The sequence below is a fragment of the Strigops habroptila genome, chromosome 1 (genome assembly GCF_004027225.2).
Source record: "Strigops habroptila isolate Jane chromosome 1, bStrHab1.2.pri, whole genome shotgun sequence".
Classification (NCBI taxonomy): Eukaryota; Metazoa; Chordata; class Aves; order Psittaciformes; family Psittacidae; genus Strigops; species Strigops habroptila.
The window spans coordinates 108,002,785-108,020,793 of record NC_044277.2 but is presented as its reverse complement, the minus strand read 5'-3'; the positions used below and the strand labels follow the sequence as shown (position 1 = coordinate 108,020,793).

General features: G+C 41.4%; 1 protein-coding gene across 2 annotated transcripts in view; it reads left to right on the top strand.

The window, feature by feature from the left end:
• DIP2C (disco interacting protein 2 homolog C) overlaps positions 1–18,009 on the top strand; it is a 321,459-nt gene that overhangs the window by 168,088 nt on the left and 135,362 nt on the right. Inside the window, exons 2-3 of one of the 2 annotated variants that reach the window (XM_030508932.1) lie at positions 6,196–6,267; positions 8,931–9,098. In XM_030508932.1, the coding sequence (XP_030364792.1) occupies positions 6,196–6,267; positions 8,931–9,098 (240 nt within the window). The remainder of the gene's footprint in view (positions 1–6,195; positions 6,268–8,930; positions 9,099–18,009) is intronic. The other variant, XM_030508942.1, reaches the window with a different exon arrangement.

Genomic DNA, 18,009 nt, shown 5'->3' with positions numbered 1-18,009 from the left:
TGAGCAGTACAGTTATTTATGATACTGTTTGCAGTGAGAGTGTGGGATTCTGTTAGTTTTTCTGCCCAGTGCCATAGTTTACCGTTTGCTTCTTCATCCTGGTTCTGAGTAGTTTTCTAAGCTGCTGATGCAGTTAAACATCTTTTAAAAAAGACATTGGAAAAGAAAACAGCTCCCAATATGTGTTTTTGTGTTCATGTACGTGTTACATGAGATATATTTGTGCAGTTTTGATACCTCTGTGCTTGCACCACCCAAAATGAAATCCTTTGTCTCTTGGCATATTTTTGGGAGACCAGACAGGGAGACTGTCTGTATCATGAGTGGGAGAAGTAAATGAGTCACAGTTCTCTTTATGGGGAGCTTTGTTTCATTGAAATCCCTCTTGCCAAGATGCTGACACTGAATTTGAGTCATCAGCAATAAACAAGTTGTACAGAAAATTGAATCTTTAGAGGGCAGAAAATCATGAGAAGGAAAGGCACTCACCGGCGAGCTCCCCGTTAGTCTGTGTTTGAGAGAAGTTGTTGGTTGCATTATTTCCCATGGCAGATTTTTCCATAAGCGCCTTAAACTAATTCAAAGTCCCAGCCCAAAATTTCATTTTGAAACATGCATGTGTAGTGAAAACCAGCAGCATCAGTCAGGCTTTGAGATGACTGAACGTGAAACTGAGTTTTCACTGCCCTAAACATTATTGTAATCCCTGGTTTAATCATTAGCTTTTCACCTGTGCTGTGTCCAAAAGGAGTGAGATCAGTGAGAGGTGCTGGCATCCTCCAGGAGAAAGGAAACATTTGGGGAAATTTATCTTGTGTTGGGTTTTATTTAGGTTTTTTCCCCTGTATAATGCAATTATCTTTTGCTTGAATAAATTTACTTCGTATATCATGGTAACAGTCCATCAGGACTGGCCATGTTTGTGTTCAGGAGGTGATAAGAGATCAGCTAATATATACTTCAGTTGAAAGCGAAACTTCTATACTGTATCGACTTCAAGCGTTTTGCTTTCATGAAAGTAGCACAGCACCTTATTTGTCTGTGCTACCAGCATTTCTAACCACTCAGCTTTTAAAGTGTAAATGCTTTAAAGAAGGGCGGTAATGTACAGATATTTTTCATGTGGAATTATTTTCACATTTAATAACCTCCCCCTCAGCCAAACGCTAAAAGTCAGTATTTTGCTGATAACCTACAATGTGCCTTTTTATTATTTGCATTTTAAGGTGTGATTCCATGATCAGTCTAGAACGTGACATGTAAGTGAATGGAGATGACCCACAGAGGGGCCAGGAAATAGGAACGACTTCAATTTACAGGCGTTTCTTACTCCTCAAAATGTGTTGTACAACATGGAGTATTCCTAAGGGGCTCTCTATTACCTAGAGTTCCTTTCTTGCCTGTGGTGAGCGTATGTGCTGTTTTTATGTTGCTCTGACCTGCCTCCCCCAGCTTTGCCCCACCATCTTTGTAAAGAGGAAGAAATCCAACACTGTTGAAGAGAAAAATACAGTAAATTTTCAGAGCAAATGAAGGGTATAATGCAAACAGTAGCAGTTGTGGTGAGCGTAGTCGAATGATCTTTCACTACAGCGCAGCTTTGCTAAATATAGCTACAAAATACTTCTTGTCTGTGAGCACCGATGTAGGAGAGTGTTGCCATCTGCAACTCAGGAAGTTCCAGAAATAGGGGCGCAAATCGCAAGTAAAGAGATGGCAATAGGATTACAGAGTACCAGTGCCCTGGTCCTGTACTCAGCGCAAGTGGGCAACCTTCTTCCTTGGAAGGTTGGATGGTCTTTCATTTGTGCTGTCCCTTTCATTGCTAAAGTGGCATTTTCCCCTCTTGTGCCTGAAGAGACTCTGAAAGACTAGAAATAAGAAATGAACTTGTTTTGTGGAAAGAGGGTCAGTGTACTGCATGCCTCTTGTTCAGCAGTCCTTGACAGTCTATTTTAAATAAGGATAGGGAAAGAAAGAGATTAAAATTTCCTCACTGTTTGTGAGTTCAGATCTCTCAGGCTTGTGCTTTGCTCTCCACCACTGACCCTTGGACACAATACTCTCCAGGGTACACATCTGTGCCCCTCTGATGGTGGAAACCTTGCAGATCACCAGTGGAGGTGAGGAGGAAGATGGCATGATGTCCAGCGGAAAAAAGCCTGGAGAGTGGTGATGCAAACAGGAGGCCAAAATCCTTGGGTTCAGTGAAGTGAATGCAGCCTGAGAGGAAAGGAGAGAGGGAGAGGAGGGCCTGGGACCAGCTTTGGGATGAAGCTGAGAAGTAGAGGAGCAGGTGCTTGGGAGCAGAGGCAAGGCTAGAGGATGGGGTGAGACCCATGGAAGGAGGCAGGCAGACAGAGCAGAGGGCTGCCAGGAGCTGCTAGATGGAGGTGCCACCTTTCAGCTGCTTGACACCATGTGATGATGCTTTGTCCCAGGGAGACCCATCCCCAAAGCTCCCTGCAGCCGTGTCCTCCTTCTGCTCCCGCATGTCCATAGTGTAGCAGTCTTTACATCATCCCTCCATCCATGGCCTGGGCTTTCTCCTTTAACCCACTGCCGGCCTTGTCCCTTGCTCATAGCGGCTTGCTTCCCGGAGCTGTTCCATAGAGCATTGCACCATGGCTCAGAAATGCCACGCGAAAGCAGGCAAAGGTGTCACGAGAAGAAAGCTAGAGAATGGTGCAACAAGGAGATCTAAATATTCAGGGGCTTTAAAGAGTTTGCTCATGTAGTAAATAGAAAAAACTATCTGCTCAAAAGACATTGTGGGTGAGACATTTTTTCCTTCTGTCTTCTGAGGTGGACTTCGAATGCGTGCAGCACTGAGGGTCCACTGGCTTTTCAAAAGGGTTTCAGGAGAAGAAGGGTTAATTAAAAACAGGAAGGTAGCATAACTCCTCTGCTCTTATGGCGAGGAAGTATAGTACATGTAATTCCGTGGATACTCTCCGAAAGTTAAGCCTAAATTTAAGTGTAGTGTGGAAGAACATGAGCTAGGTGGACATAACTGAAAAGGGATTTGTTCCTCAAATGATACCTGTAAAATTATTGCATTAATGAATTAATTACTTAATGCATTCATTGCAGGAATGAAAGACATAGACCAAAGATCTTCAAACTGTGTTCAGAAAACTGAGTGAATGGTAATTTCTAAGAGCAGAGTTTAAGCTCATTTAACTTTTGGTAAGCTGTGTTTAGTATATGTTAGGAGCTTACATAGGGAGCTAACATAGCTTTAAAATGTAATAGTTTTGCATGTATTGTAATAATATTTTAATGGTTAATCAGTTATATTCTGAAGTTAGTCTACCTGAAAAAATACAAATTAACACAAATACCATTAATCCTGATAAATAAAGCATAGTACTTCCCCAGACCATATGATACATTTGACTTCCTTCCCCCTCAGAATGGTAATAATATTACTGCAATGAAAATGCTGGTGATTTTATATTTCGCTTTTACACGTTTCTTAGATTTGGTTACCAGGGCAATGATGGGCATGATTATAAATCTAAATGAATCTGCTCTTTGCTCCTGGAAGTTGAAATATTTTCATGTTAAATTGTCTTAAAAATCATTTTATTGGTGATTTTTTTGCTGGAGACAGTGGTCTGGGGAAAGAGTCACCGTTGTTTCTTCTCAGAATAATTCCTTTGTGTGGTGAACTTCCATAGAGTGAGTCTGGATACCAGTGTGAATGAAAACTTAGTATTGACAAGCAATGACTCTTGATATTTATCTTTCGCACTTATGTGTCAAAGAAATTGCTTGTTCTCTGCATTTCTTTCCATTAAGGATAATCTAGGTTTAGAAACTAGTGGAGGAAACTTCTATTGCAGGGATGGATGCAGGTTGCATGAACGATGTCTAGAATGTATAGCTGAAGATAGCGATTTGCATGTGTATGTGCTACCATGTGTGTGAAAGAGTAACCGATAGTTAAGTGCCTATTGTTAATAGTTGTTAATAGTTTCATATTTAAAATGGCATTGCCAACTTGCACATACCACAATGGAGCTGTGGTTCTCTAGGATATCTGTGTTCTCCTTAAAGAGCAATAGTAAAATAAAAGAAACAGATTTTTACTCAAATTAAGATATGTGTGGAATGCGTAAGAATTTGGTATTGATGAACATGGGAAATTAATAGTAATTTGTTTAGCAAAACTTCACAAGAAAAATTTGTTCATATTTTATAATTTTCAAATAGAAATAAACATTTTTTCATTAAAACATTTTAATGAGATGGTAACTATAGTTACTGTCTGGTTCATGAGAAGCTGGTGGTTACAATGGAGGGGGAACTTGTTCACTAGTTTGAACACATGCCAGAAGTGTTCAAAATGGGAAGAAATGTACTTGAAGAGTCAGTGGGTTTGAACTTTAAAAGCTTAGGTCCTCTTGCCAAGTCTGCCACTTCTTCTCTGGGTAAATAGGGGACAGTTATCATTTGAAGTGCTTCACTCCCACTTTCCTCATTTGAAAACACAGATATTTTAGCTGACTTCTTTTGTGGAGCAGTTCGAGATACGGTAGCGAAGAGGATAGGTGTTATTTTAGGCACTGTTTTTAACCAGCGGTGAGAGGTTGGCTCAGGACACTGTCAGAGAAATTTTGCATCCTTACTGCTTATTGGAACCATCCCCAAGAAAAGGTCTTTCATCGGGGAATAGCATTTGAAGATCTTTTCATGTAATTACAGATTACACATGAGCCCACAGGAAGCTCTATCTATATCTTGGTGCTAATTTAGCATCCATTTACCAGAGTGGCTGGGATTGAAATGAGTGTGTAGTTGCCTTGACAAATGATTTCTTATGGTGAAGGTTGAACATGAGGATGGAAGAGCATGAAAAGACACACGTTGCTGTATCTAGCAGGACATTACTGCCAAAGCTCTACTTCATTTTGTGGTTTCTGCCTCCTCAGCCCTCAACCGTTCACAAACACACAAGTCCAGTATTGCAACTCAACTTTAACTGGAATGGGTTGCCCAGGGAGGTTGTGGATGCTCCATCCCTGGCGGTGTTCAAGGCCAGGTTGGACAGAGCCTTGGGCCACATGGTTTAGGGCAAGGTGTCCCTGCCCATGGCAGGGGGGTTGGAACTGGATGATCTTAAGGTCCTTTCCATTCTATGATTCTATGATTCTATGATGTGTCTCACAATAACAGATGTGCTTATTGAAAGGGCAGGGAATGTGCTGTTATTTCAAAAATCTTGCAATTGTAAAACCTATCACTCTTGTTAGCATCTGAAGTAGCTTATATTGAATTTAATACATACATATACGTGTGTGCACATGTATTCACACATTTGGAAAGAAGAATCTGGATATTTTAATTATATTTGAACAAGTATTTTAATTATTAGAGGTAGAGGTAGAGCTCCAGAGCCAGGACTGTATCACAACTTTGATCCAAACCTCTCCTGAACTCTAATAAAGACTAACAGTATGTGTTTGTTCCACATATCTAATTAGCCATCACTTACTTTTAGGAAACTCTTAACCCTTACATTAAAAAAAGTTACCCGAGGAAACTGCAGACACAGTGAAGGGTCATATAAATTGAATATAAGAAATTCAAGCATTTGTCTTGAAAGATTTTTTTGAGATTTAATTGGAAAGTCAGGCAAAGAGTCCTTATGGTACTATTTTCTAGTGGAGCTGGGGTAGATTTGGTTTGGTTTTGTTCCTCTCAGTACTACTTAGAAATCCGCTAAAACATTTATATTGCAGAAGTGATATAGCAGCAGTTTCAAGTCTTTTGTGCCTTACATGCTTGATTAGAAAAATCCCAGTAATGATAGAAAATGCTAATCAGCGATGTGTTTTGCCAGCCACCGCAGGCCCACGCACTCTGTATAATCCATTGTTTATTAACCTAATGAAGGTCATTGTAGCTTTTGAAAGCTTGTGTGACAGCATATCAAAATGGTTTTAAAACTCTGTGCCCTGGACTCCAGTGCTGGAATAAATCAAGGCTGGGTATTTACTTGTCAGAATGGCTCTGGCGTAAATGAGTTTTTTCTGGGTGGAATGATCATACTGTGCTTTTCATTTGTTCATTATAATTGTCAGGACAGACAAACAATGCAGTGGTGGCTAAGCTGATGGTGCTGCCATTAAGCAGCTAGACATTGTCTTTATCCACATCTTATTGATTTTCCTTTCCTTTTCGTGGCAGGTGACATCACACAGAAGGGATATGAAAAGAAGAGATCAAAATTAATTGGGGCCTACCTGCCACAGCCTCCCGGTACGTATATCTGTGCTTGCAATATATGAAGACGTCAAGCATACTGATAGTTGCTACAGTAAAAATCTGCATCTTTGAAGAAATGTATGTGGCAGAAACAAAGCTATTGTTATGCAGAAAAAGCTTATTCCGTCCATTTTATGTGTATTTTTATATATATATGTCTGCTTTGATGTGTGTGTACATTTTTTACATACGTTGCTGTGGGTTTGGCAGTCATGTCTGCAAAATCAGCCTAGGCTTGTTAGAGAGGCATTGTTTGTTAGAAGTAGTGCAAAAATACAGAGGAAAACGTGATGTCCTAACTCATTAAGATCTCAGCCATGTAAAGTTTTCTGAACAGAGGTATACGCAAGAGTGGAAGAAAACCTTGGAGCTTTGTACCTTCTTGCAGTTCTGGGTTTCCTGTCCAGGTCTCCCTTTTGAGAGCATTAGAGAGACCTGCAGCATCCCTAGAGCTTGTCCTGTAATGCTTGGGCGGCCAATCCTTTATACATATCTGGTCTCAGCATTGAGGGATGGGTTGCATGTACTTGCCGAAAAGGTGTAAAAATATCTTCAAACTAAATTTAATAATGGATTGCTTCATTGGAATTATTTGATGTATATAAATAAGAACCTTTCAGAGTTCTTTCACTCTCCTAAGGCACTGGCTCATGAAGTTGAATATCTAGTTATAAATATTGATGTAGGCCTCCATTTTCTGTTGGCCTCAGAGGACCATGCCCCACACATTCATGGCGTCTCACTCACCTTACAAAAGCTCCACTTGGTCTTGGCTGTCCTGTTTTTGTTGCAGGCTTGGGAACTAGTTTCCCTGTTCTTTTATATAATCCTGTCTTTATGGTGAACTTGGTGGTTTGCTATTTAAATTGCTCATGTGTGGAGGCAGTGACTTGTTCTGTCTTCTTCAGGTGTATATATAATATGTAACTCCATAGCAGAATGGTATTTTTGTGCCTTTGGATTTCACTTGGTCTGCTCCACTGGTAGGAATTCCCAAAACACTTGTGTTTTCTGAAGTGATACAGCCTGATCTGAGGGTGTCTGTGACATTTCTTAACCATTGGGAGCCATTAGAGAATGAAACAAATAAAATCAACAGAATTACAATACCAGAGGTGCAGTTATTAAATTTCTGGATATTTATTGGTCTGACCAGACTATCAGACATACAATAGTCTTCACAGTATGTTCTCATGAGACCTACTTAGGTTTACTGAATTACGGAGAAACTGTTGCCTCACAGTAATACCCAACAGAGCGGTGCAGTTGGTACCAGTCTTTGTTTATACAGTTAGGCACGCCTTTTTTTTCTTCACACAAGAAAATACAGCCCTTTCTCCAGAAACCTCATAGTCTTCTGGTCAAACTCTGTCCATGGCTGAAACTGCTGGAGATTCATCATACATGTAATGATGAAAGAGAGAAGGTGGAGAACCCTCCGAGGTTATCTTTCAAGGTCTCTGTTGTGATACATGGAAGGTGTCCCTGCCTGTGGCAGGTGGGGTGGCACCAGATGATCTTTAAGGTCCCTTCCAACCCAAACTGTTCTGTGATTCTGTATTAGTTTTTCACTGTAAGGAGAAGCAGAGGAATGTCTGAAAGCCAGTCCTATGGTGGGGTTCATTCCGTAATTTGAAGAGGTCATGATTGAGGATGTAGCTGATTTAGGGCTGTTTTAAAGATAGGATCAAATAGAGTGAACATTTTCTGCTTTACCCTTTTCCTAGCAAATCCTATACTAGGAATGTAGGATATGGATGAGTGAAGGAAGATTATAACAGGATGAAGAGAAAAAGTATTGAAATATTGTCCACTGTTTTCTTGTACGTACATCAAGCTCAATCGTTTAGCTGATGGCTAAATGAATTATTCTGTTATAGTGGAAGACACTTCTTCTACTGTATTAAAGTATTTTCCTCCAGAAGCTGATATTATTTGTGCTTGGGTCTTTGCTGTCTTTGTACTTTTTGTTTGTTTTGTTGTGTTACCTTTTGGACAAGACTTGAAACGCTTCAGTTTGATATTCTCCTTCTAAGACTTGACTCATCTGAATGGCTCGAGGTCCCTGCTCACTAGGAAGGGGGAGATGAATCATTTCCAAGAAGAAATAGGATAACAAAACAGACGCTGCCTTTTGTAGGCCTCTGTTACTATCTGAACAACCACATACATGACCAATTAAGGTTTTGGTGGGTTTTGGATTTTTGTTGGGGTTTTTTTTTTTAATAATTGTTTTGATGAGGAACTGCAAGAATTCAGAAGCTTTGGTGGTCTTGGATCTTGCTAATAAAAGGGAATAGATGTTTTAGAGATCTAACAATATGGAAATGGACATGGCTCTTTTGCTGGGATTTGAGTCATTGGGGAAGGGCAGGGATTTGCATTCTGTGACGGCATTCAACAAACTAAAGGAAATCCAAAGGCAGTTCCGCTCTGTTGGGACATCCAGTCCTCTCGCTGCACCTTTGCTAACATTACTAACGCCCATGTTGGCAGAGTGGAGCATTGCCCCGCGTTGGCTCCGTGAGTGTCCTGTGGTGTCTGTGCGTGCGTGTGCGTGTGTGCTCTACTGCATGGGGGCAGCAGCTCCATTCGTTGCTGTAACAAATGTAAAAAAACTAAACGTGAATTAATTAGTTTTTTTCAACTTGTTACAGCAGCGAATGGAGCTGCCGCGGTACGGTGTAGACTGCAACACAGTGAAGGAGCTGCCAGAAGAATGCTCCGCACTGCCAACATTGGTGTCTGTGACATCCGGGAAGCGGCCGCTAGAGAGAGAGCAGCCAGCACAGCAGGAAACCGGCCTCTCTTTTATTTTCGTTTTGGTGAGCACAATGAATGTATCTTTTCCAGTCCATATCTGTCTGTAACTGCGCCTCATCTGGAAGCCTCTGGTAGACACCTACATCAATATGATAGACCAGGAGCTGCCAGTTACAAGGCAGAACAACCAAAGGACAACATCTGGAAGGCCGTTACCGACTTCTGTCTGCCTAAGAATGAAGTGATGGGAAGGGAGAAGGAATAGTCCTTCTTAGTAACATTTGAACATGTTAATGTCTCTCTAGCTTCCATACCATGGATTCTTCAGAGGAGTTTGCATACAATAAGCAGGTGAAAGACAGGAAGGCATGTGTGTCTAATTCTGTTTTTGGCACTGCCTTTTTCAGAGCGCTGGACAGGTCCAAGTCCACCAGAATCCACAGGAAGCTGTAAAAATCTAAGCACCCCTAATTCTGTGCTATTTTCAAGTAGAGAGCTCTGCTTGAACTCCTCTCACATCCAAACCGTTGAGAAGCAGACTGACTTTTAGGAACAGGCATCAGGCTGGTAGAGCAGACTGGAGGAAGAACAGTCTGCAGGGCTACGTGTTTGCAGTGCGGACCAGCAAGGCATGACCCCAGCCATGCCTGCATAGCCGTGCCCTTCAGCAGATACCTGTCCTGCCTTCTGGGGTTGACCTGTGGCTGGTGGCATGTAGTCTGCTTCTACTCTCTGAGTTTGTGGCAAGGCTGCAGGGGATTCACAGCCCCTCAAGACACCAGATTTTCTCTTGCCAACCATGTAGGAACATGGAGGACATCACACTCTTGCCTGTGTGCCGGTCCGCACTCCACAAGGCAGTCTAGACGTAGTGTACAAGGTGGTTAGAGGGAAGATAAGAGTTGCAGTTCTGTCTGGACAAGACGGCCCTATAAAAAGATCCCTTTGAGAAGCCCTTCCCTGCTCATTTTCAAACCAATTTGCTGTGATACTATGGAGGAGGTCCATATTGGATCCTTGTGTTATCTGTATTTCTCCGCTTGCATGGGGCTGCTTTAAGTCAGGGTCCCTCAGACTGGCATGATTAACTTCCTCCACCCAAGATTTTTGCAAAATAGGAATAATTAAATTTAAGTTGCAATTCCAAGTTTAACAGAATTAATGATATAAAATCACCTAAGTGCTAAATGTAGGCAGTAGAAGGGTTGGCTGTATACATTATAAACACACATACATATATGGTCTTTTTGTTGTGCTCAATGAGATGCTGTCATTTTAGAAAGGGAGAGCAGTTACTTTTCAGGAATGGGATTAATGATGAGTAGAGCTGGGCAACCAACTGGTTGATACTCTACCAGGTGATGTGGGAGTTCACTCTTAGGCTCCCAGTTTTTGACAGGACGGTCCCAGAGAGTATTTTGTCACAGATGCTGTACAGCAAATGTGCAGCGAGTCGGACACATGGAGGACGTGCCGGATCTGCTGCACATCTGCAGGTTGACTCCGCAGTGCATGCACAATAGGTCTGACACATCCAGATGCTGCACAGACTGCACATATGCAAAGGACATTTGTACTGTTCCAGACGGGCTGTCGAACATCCAGCAATCCGGAACGGATATGCTGTGTTTGGCAGTGTTAATTGGAGAAGGGATAAGGGGAGCCCCCTTTTTCATTCCCATTAAATCCCCACCTGCTTTAACTTAAGGTGACGAAAGTACAGCTTTGTTTCCTCAAAACGCTTTCTCAGGATGTCAGTTTGTAGCTGGAGATGTTCTGTGCAGAGTAGTTTTTCCTTTTCTTACTGTACCCATATGTCAGACATTTAAAAATAATAGTGAATCTGGACCTTTATATCTGCGTGTGTATCCCAGTCTCTCTTGTGCTGTGACCTTTCTCTTGCTGCCTCTGTAGAGGAGCCATGAGAGCCAGGAATTGAAAGAGTAACCACTGAAACAGGCTTCTATTTCAGAATATCTTTCTGAAGATTATCTTGATCGGATCAGTCAGTTCTGGGTAAGATAACATGTGGACAGCTGCTTGCACGCTATTAAGAGAAACCCTCCCTAGAAGAAAAGTAACTAAATTACCTACATCCCCCATAAGCTGTGTTTTTGCCCAATTTGCTTCCAGTCTTTTGCCAGGAAATTTGATTATTCATTCACAGAACAGAGACGATGTTGTTATCAATTAAGCTTTGCTCCTAACAGCTTAGACATGGGTGGTTCATTCTCTCTTAATCAAGTGCTGTGTCTCCACTAGATTACTTTCTGTTACTTTCTGTAATTTCCCATCATTGGAACCACCAGTGCAACTCTATTTGTAGCATAACCATGTAGACCAGTCACCAGTGCTTTGTTTATTATGGCTAATAAACTTGTGAGATGTGGTGTTTTAAAGCCACCTGCCGCTCCTTTCACAGGCCTAGAGACAGCTCACTGCATCTCCTGCTGCTGGAGCCCCGACAGCACCAGCACAGGGAGGTTTCAAGCTATGCAGTGCAGAGAAGATAATACACTGGCACAGAAGATCCCTTTACCTTACCAAGAAACAATTTTCTGTAGAATTACAGGAACCAATTTCCATAGCCTCTGTTATTAACACAACATATATATATATATGTAATGTGTGCATAAATTTGCATACTTTTCTATGTTTATTCATGCATACATTTGCTTTCAGCTATTCCTGTGGCTAGCCCTTTGGGCTCTCTAAGTAAACTTGGCGATTACAATTTAATTTTCTCTTCCACAGACATTATTTGGATTGCAAAGATTGCCAGGAAATGTTTAAACACAGCACGATTCTGGAATTGAAAAAAAACCCTCATGTATTCGCTTTATTAATAATGAGTATTCCTATCACATCTGTCTTTCTAATTCTTGAAGATCTTATCAAGGGATAATGATGATGGGGCATTTCAAAGCATATATACGTGTTGAGAACATTAATCTCATTGAAAGGCATATGCATTGCACAACTCACGGACACATTTCTGAAACCAGTGTGACAGATGTTTCAAAGATGAGAAACTATGGCACATAGATGAACACTTAGTAAGTGTTGTTTTTAAAAAAGGATTTTGGTTTGAACTGGTAGATGCCTTGCAGAGCCTGTCTGTTTAAAAAGGAAGGTTCTGAAAGGATCTGAGATCTACCCCCTGAGGCCACCAATTAAAGCATGATAGCTACTGCTTCCCTTTTGCCATGCTGAGAGCCCAGCTACCAGCTTATGCATTCTTTGTTTTCTAATGGCACCTCTGTTTCCTGTCGAGCAGTAAGACCTCGTAATACTAAACTTTGTCCAAACACAGAGCGAAAAACACCTTCCTTCAAAGACTTTACACCCTAATAGTAAAGCCAAAAAAATATGTGAAGAAACGAGTACATGATGAAATCAGTAATGTGGGTAGTGGTTTCAGCACTCATCATGATGGGTTTTTTGGGAAGGATATTTTTAGTACACATCAGAGTCAGGGTGTTTTTCAAAGAATTTTAAAAATTTCTATGAAATATCTGTTGATGTTCGTGGAGACCATCTGTGAAATAGAAGAGCATAGGAGGAAACATGAAGATGTTGGTCTAATATTCTGACACAGAAAAGATGGCTCAGTCAGAGGATAAAAAGAAATGTACCATTGAGGGCCTTGGTGCAAGGCTTACCTGGGCTGGAGCAGAGGAGGTGGAGCCAGTGGAGGCACGTGAAGAGCTGGGTGCTGCTGTCAAAATGAGAAACTGCTGGAATTCACAATACTGCCCAAATTTGTCTTCGGTGTAAGTTGACCAGCACATTGATGAATGTGTTTGCTGTGTGGATAGGTAGTCTTTTTCTACATATTCTGCAAAAAGAATCTTCAGATGGTACACTGAAGCTGTGGGACTGTCTAGAGAAAAATGGAAATCAAACATCACATCTGAATTGGAGCTGTAATGTGATGTCCACCATCACTGAGATAATGGAGAGAAAAAAGAAGCCCATAATAGCCATGCAAAGCTTGAACTGAAAGGTAAAGCTTGCAAGGAAATGCTGGAGGGCAAGATCAAGATTGCAATAAAGGACGAAGATCAATCTGAAGTATGTGCCTTGTTTGAAATTAGAACCAAGTGCAGAAGTAAGTGTGAAAGCTCACCTGTGAAGGAAAGATTGTTAATTAAACATATCTAATCAGAAATTCCATTTTCTCCTACTTTATCAAGCAGAAAGTGGCTCCACTTTCCTGGGTAGCTTTGGTGAGGAGTATCACATTATAAATCTCCTTTGGCTTATCCAGTGAATTCATTACTTATATGTACACTTGATGGGAAGAGTGAAGTGCCACACTAAGTAACAAGTTCTGTGGGGATGGTGTGACATTTAACCTGTTTACAAAATACATCATCACCTGGCTTTGCTTTTAAAGCTGAGCCACCAGCCACTGTGTGGAAGCTCAGGAAGTTATCTGAGCGGAAGATAAACAATGTTTCTTACACTCTGCACTGTTTGCCTGCCTTCCCACTAGCGCTGGAGTTGCTGGGTTTGTCCTACAGCTCTCTCTCCTGGGGGCACACACTGTAAGTTATTTTAGAACAATAAATGCAGCCTGTGTCTAAGAATGCCTTCTATTTCTTGTCAATTAGAAATTTCAGCTTTTAAATATTTTTCGATTAAAAAATTTCACACAGACGTAGGAATAAGAGATACATCAAAGCAGCTTGTCAGCTGTCATTATGAAACAATTGCCCTCTGATGAAGAGGGCAATGCAGCTATTGCCACATTATCAGCACATAGCACTGCAATTTAGCTACAAAAAGAAGTAATAAAGAAGGGAGGAGGAGGAGGAACAAAGAGATGGAAGGCAAAAAAAAAGAAGACAGAAGGAGGTGGAGCCTGCTTCCAGCTGACAATTTTGTGCCTTCTGTGTTCTTAAGACACAAAGCACAACTACAGGCTGGGCAGAGGATCGGTGGAGAGCAGCCCTGAGAAGGACTTGGTGGTGTTGGTTGACAAGAATCTCAACATGCCCCGGAGACGTGCGCTTGCAGCCCAGAAAGCCAACTCTATCCTGGGCTGCATCAAAAGGAGCGTGGCCAGCAGGTCAAGAGACGTGATTCTCCCCATCTGCTCTGCTCTTGTGAGACTCCCACCTGCAGTGTTGTGCTCAGCTCTAGGGCCCCCAACATAAAAAGGACATGGACCTGTCGGAGCGAGTCCAGAGGAGGCCATGAAGGTGATCAGGAGCACCTCTGCTATGGAGCAGGATGACAGAGTTGGGCTTGTTCAGCCTGGAGAAGGCTCAGGGGAGACCTTGGAGCAGCTTCCAGTGCCTAAAGGGGCTGACAAGAAATCTGGAGAGGGACTTTTTACAAGGGCATGTAGTGACAGGACAGAGGTAATGGTTTTAAACTGACAGAGGGGAGATTTAGATTAGATGCAAAGAAGAAACTCTGCACTATAAGGGTGGTGAGGCACTAGAACAGGTTGCCCAGAGAAGTTGTGGATGCCCCATCCCTGGCAGTGTTCAAGCCAAGTTGGATGGGGCTTTGAGCAACCTGGTCTAGTGGAAGGTGTCCCTGCCCATGGCAGGGGGGTGGAACCAGATGATCTTTAAGGTCCCTTCCAACCCAAACCATTCTGTGATTCTGTGATTCTAAAAATAAAACTATCCAGCTTGCAGTGGCATTGCATAAATATCTTTACTAAAGTTCTTGCATTTTTTGGCTAAATACAGTTGAGGCAGGATCCAGCTTGCAGATTAGGATTTGTAGATTGATATATCTGCGTTAAGTGGTCTGCCTATTAACCTGGTATTCAAGTTCCCATTCTTATGTGAAGAGACACTGTTAATTCAGTTGGTGAAACCCATGGAGCTTTTCAGCTTATTCCAAAGCAAGTATCTCCACTGACCACCTGTGCAGCTCTGAAGGCTTTACTGGGCTCATGTTGTTCCCTGAAGATAAGTGTCTAATACTGTTGAGGATTTCCTAAGGTATCAGATACATCTGCAGAGAGCGAGCACATAAAAAACAGGACTTAAAGGGGACATATGCCATTCTGGTCAAACCAGGTATCATAGTCCACAATGTCTGAAAAGACAGTGGGCACCTCTGTTTAGACTTGTGAGTCCTGGCCTAAGTCTCTTTTTCGTAATGGGAGCTTAGCTTAAGCACCTTCTTGTAGACACCTAAATATAGGTGTCTTAATCTGCAAGCTGAAGCCCACATTAGCAGCATTGTATAAATGAACTAATGCTTGTGTTAAGAATGTGGCTATTTGGTCCAGTGCACCTGGTAATGCTTATGTGTAACATGATGAGCGTAAAGCACTGATTTCTCAGCCTTTTAAGTAAAATATAAAATTTTATATTTTATACATTATCTATATTATATTTATATATTTATGTTATATTTATATCTTATATATAAAAAAATATATATTTATATGCTCTCTATATAGCAGATATATTGTTAAAATTCTTCATAACTTGTAATAAGTCAATCATTAGTGCTAATTACACTTACCTTTTGAGTTCGTGCTTTAGATGCAAGGCTGGGGTAGACTGGTGATATTATGAATGATGCCAGTTTGACAGTGACTGTGATTGTGTCTGTGCACAGGGCACTGGCATGACACGGTTCTTTCTTTTATGAAAGCCAGTCATTGTTCTGCTGCCTCCTTAAATTTAGGAATCGATCCAAGTATGAATTCTCAAAGCCCATTATGCCACTGCTTCCACCGATTCACAAATGCGAAGCTGCACTTCAACAAGCATTAGCACTTAACTCAGGGACCCTGTGTGCTGGCCGTGAGAGCTATCAATTTTGGGGGTTTAGTTATGTCCAGAAGTATAAGTGAAAAAAAAGATGCTTGTTACTGCACTATATTGCTAGAACCTTCCTGGAGGTGAACAGTGCTGCTGTTAACACTGCTTTGAAATTTATGGCAACACTTCACTGATTTCATGGTGTTCATTATTCTGTGTGGCTTTTACTCCTACCCATTGCTCAGGAATGGCAGCATGTAGGTTCTTGCTATTGTGTACTTTGTCTCACACCATGGTTGGTGCTGTGCGAGGGAGCGGGTGCACGGGAAGTGAAGATATGAGTCCAGGCAGTGCCAGCTAATTCCTGCTCTAGAGCCTTCAGTAAGGAACCGTCATCAGGTCTCTCTGAAGTGGGGCTATGCTCTGTGTTTTCTCACATTAAAGGAACTTAGTATGGAGAGAGGTCTCTCCACAGATGGCAGACAGAGAGCTTCTCCTTTGCATTTTAGTACAGAATTAACTTCCTCATGTAAATCGGTGCTGTTGGTGAGCCAAGTTCACACGTTGTGCTCCATAGTTTGGTAGAGGTTCACTGTTATTATATTTATGGGAAAGTGGGAAGTAAAGCCATCAAAGGATCCCCAGACCTCATAAAAGCAGAAGATATTTTGATATTCTCATTTAGTTTGTTATGGCCTTAAATGACTACTAGCGCAAGATGTTGGGGCTGTCTCTTTCCTAACTGCACGAAGAAATCCTGTATTACCTATTGCGTAAGAACAGACACTTAAAAGAACAAACACACATATACAAAGTAGGAGAGAGGTAAACTGCTTAAAGTGTCTCAATTTTAAGATTAGATGAGAGATTTCTGTACCTGTAGTAAGAACAAGTAGCTGCATAGTCTCTGTAGTGAACCAGAGGAGGGAAGAGCTCTTTGCAGTGTTAGGGAGTGCGTTGGGCAGCTGTGCTGCCTGGCTGGTGGGGTGTCCTGCTGTCTTCTGCAACAGCAGAGTCACTGTTTGAGGTTACCTTACATGCACTGTCTTTTGGACACCTTGAAAAGAGCTTTGAGCACTGCCCACAGCTGCAGAAGACAATGAGACACCTGAGGTGTCTCGTAGCCAGGAGAAGGAAACCACACGCTTGAATGTATTTTGTCAGCTCTCAACAGCTTTCAGGTCTACCTGAAAGTTCTTGCTCCCCCAGCAGCTGTGCACCTCTGAAACTGATGCTTTTCTTCACACCTTAATTTCCCCTCAGTGCTTCTAAAGCCTACTGCATGTGGTTTTGTTGTTGTAAGGATGCGTTTAATCCCCTTTTACTGTATAATCATGATGTTGTACTTCAGTAGCAACACCTCAATTATTTTTGTTTGTTCTCCTCCACATGCCATTGCCCTACACAAGTCATTTGCTGTGGGAAGTCGTGGCACTGCTTTCTGCACAAGACCTCTGTTACACAGCAGCGATTTTTTAGGTGCTTGATTCTAGGGTGTGTTTTTTTGTAAATGAATGTGATTTGCAGAAAGTATTTCATTCCTGACAGTATGCATGGGGACTGAGAGGAATAATGGTGGGTAGCATCTCGTACAGACTGAAACATAATAATCTGGAAATTTTCAATCAAAATTAATTTTATTGTTAACTTTATATTGCTGGTTCTCAGGGTGACCCAATAAAGAAGGAAAAACTCTATATAAATGAGGAGAAAATATTTCTTCTGGTTATTTCAATGATTCAGAAGTTAAGCTCACCTGTCTTAAAGAATATAAACGCTTGAGGGCAAGTGAAATTACACAGTACTGTAGTGTGGAGACAGAGCAGTGAAATGAAGACATTTTATTTGATGTAAGAGTATGAATTATTAGTCACAATCTGAGTAGAAGAAAATGTATAGATTCACTCTGTCTTTTATGTGTCTATGAGATTTTACTCCAAGTATGTTTTTCAGCCAACCAGCCACTTTTCCACAAAATCAAAGAAGACTCGATGTTGCTAATATTCCAGAGATTTAAGAGAGAAGCTGTATTTGGAGTTCAGTTTGTTTTCACAAAGAAATAAATGTACAAAGTGTACAATGGCTTTTAAATGGTACTTTTTAAAGAGTCCATTGAAACATAATTGAGACTGCTTGAAATCAACATAGCATTTTTCTTTGGTCTAAAAGTTTTTGTTTTGACAAACATAAACTCTTATCCCTCTGCAATAAGCAGTCATTGAATAGTTCAGAA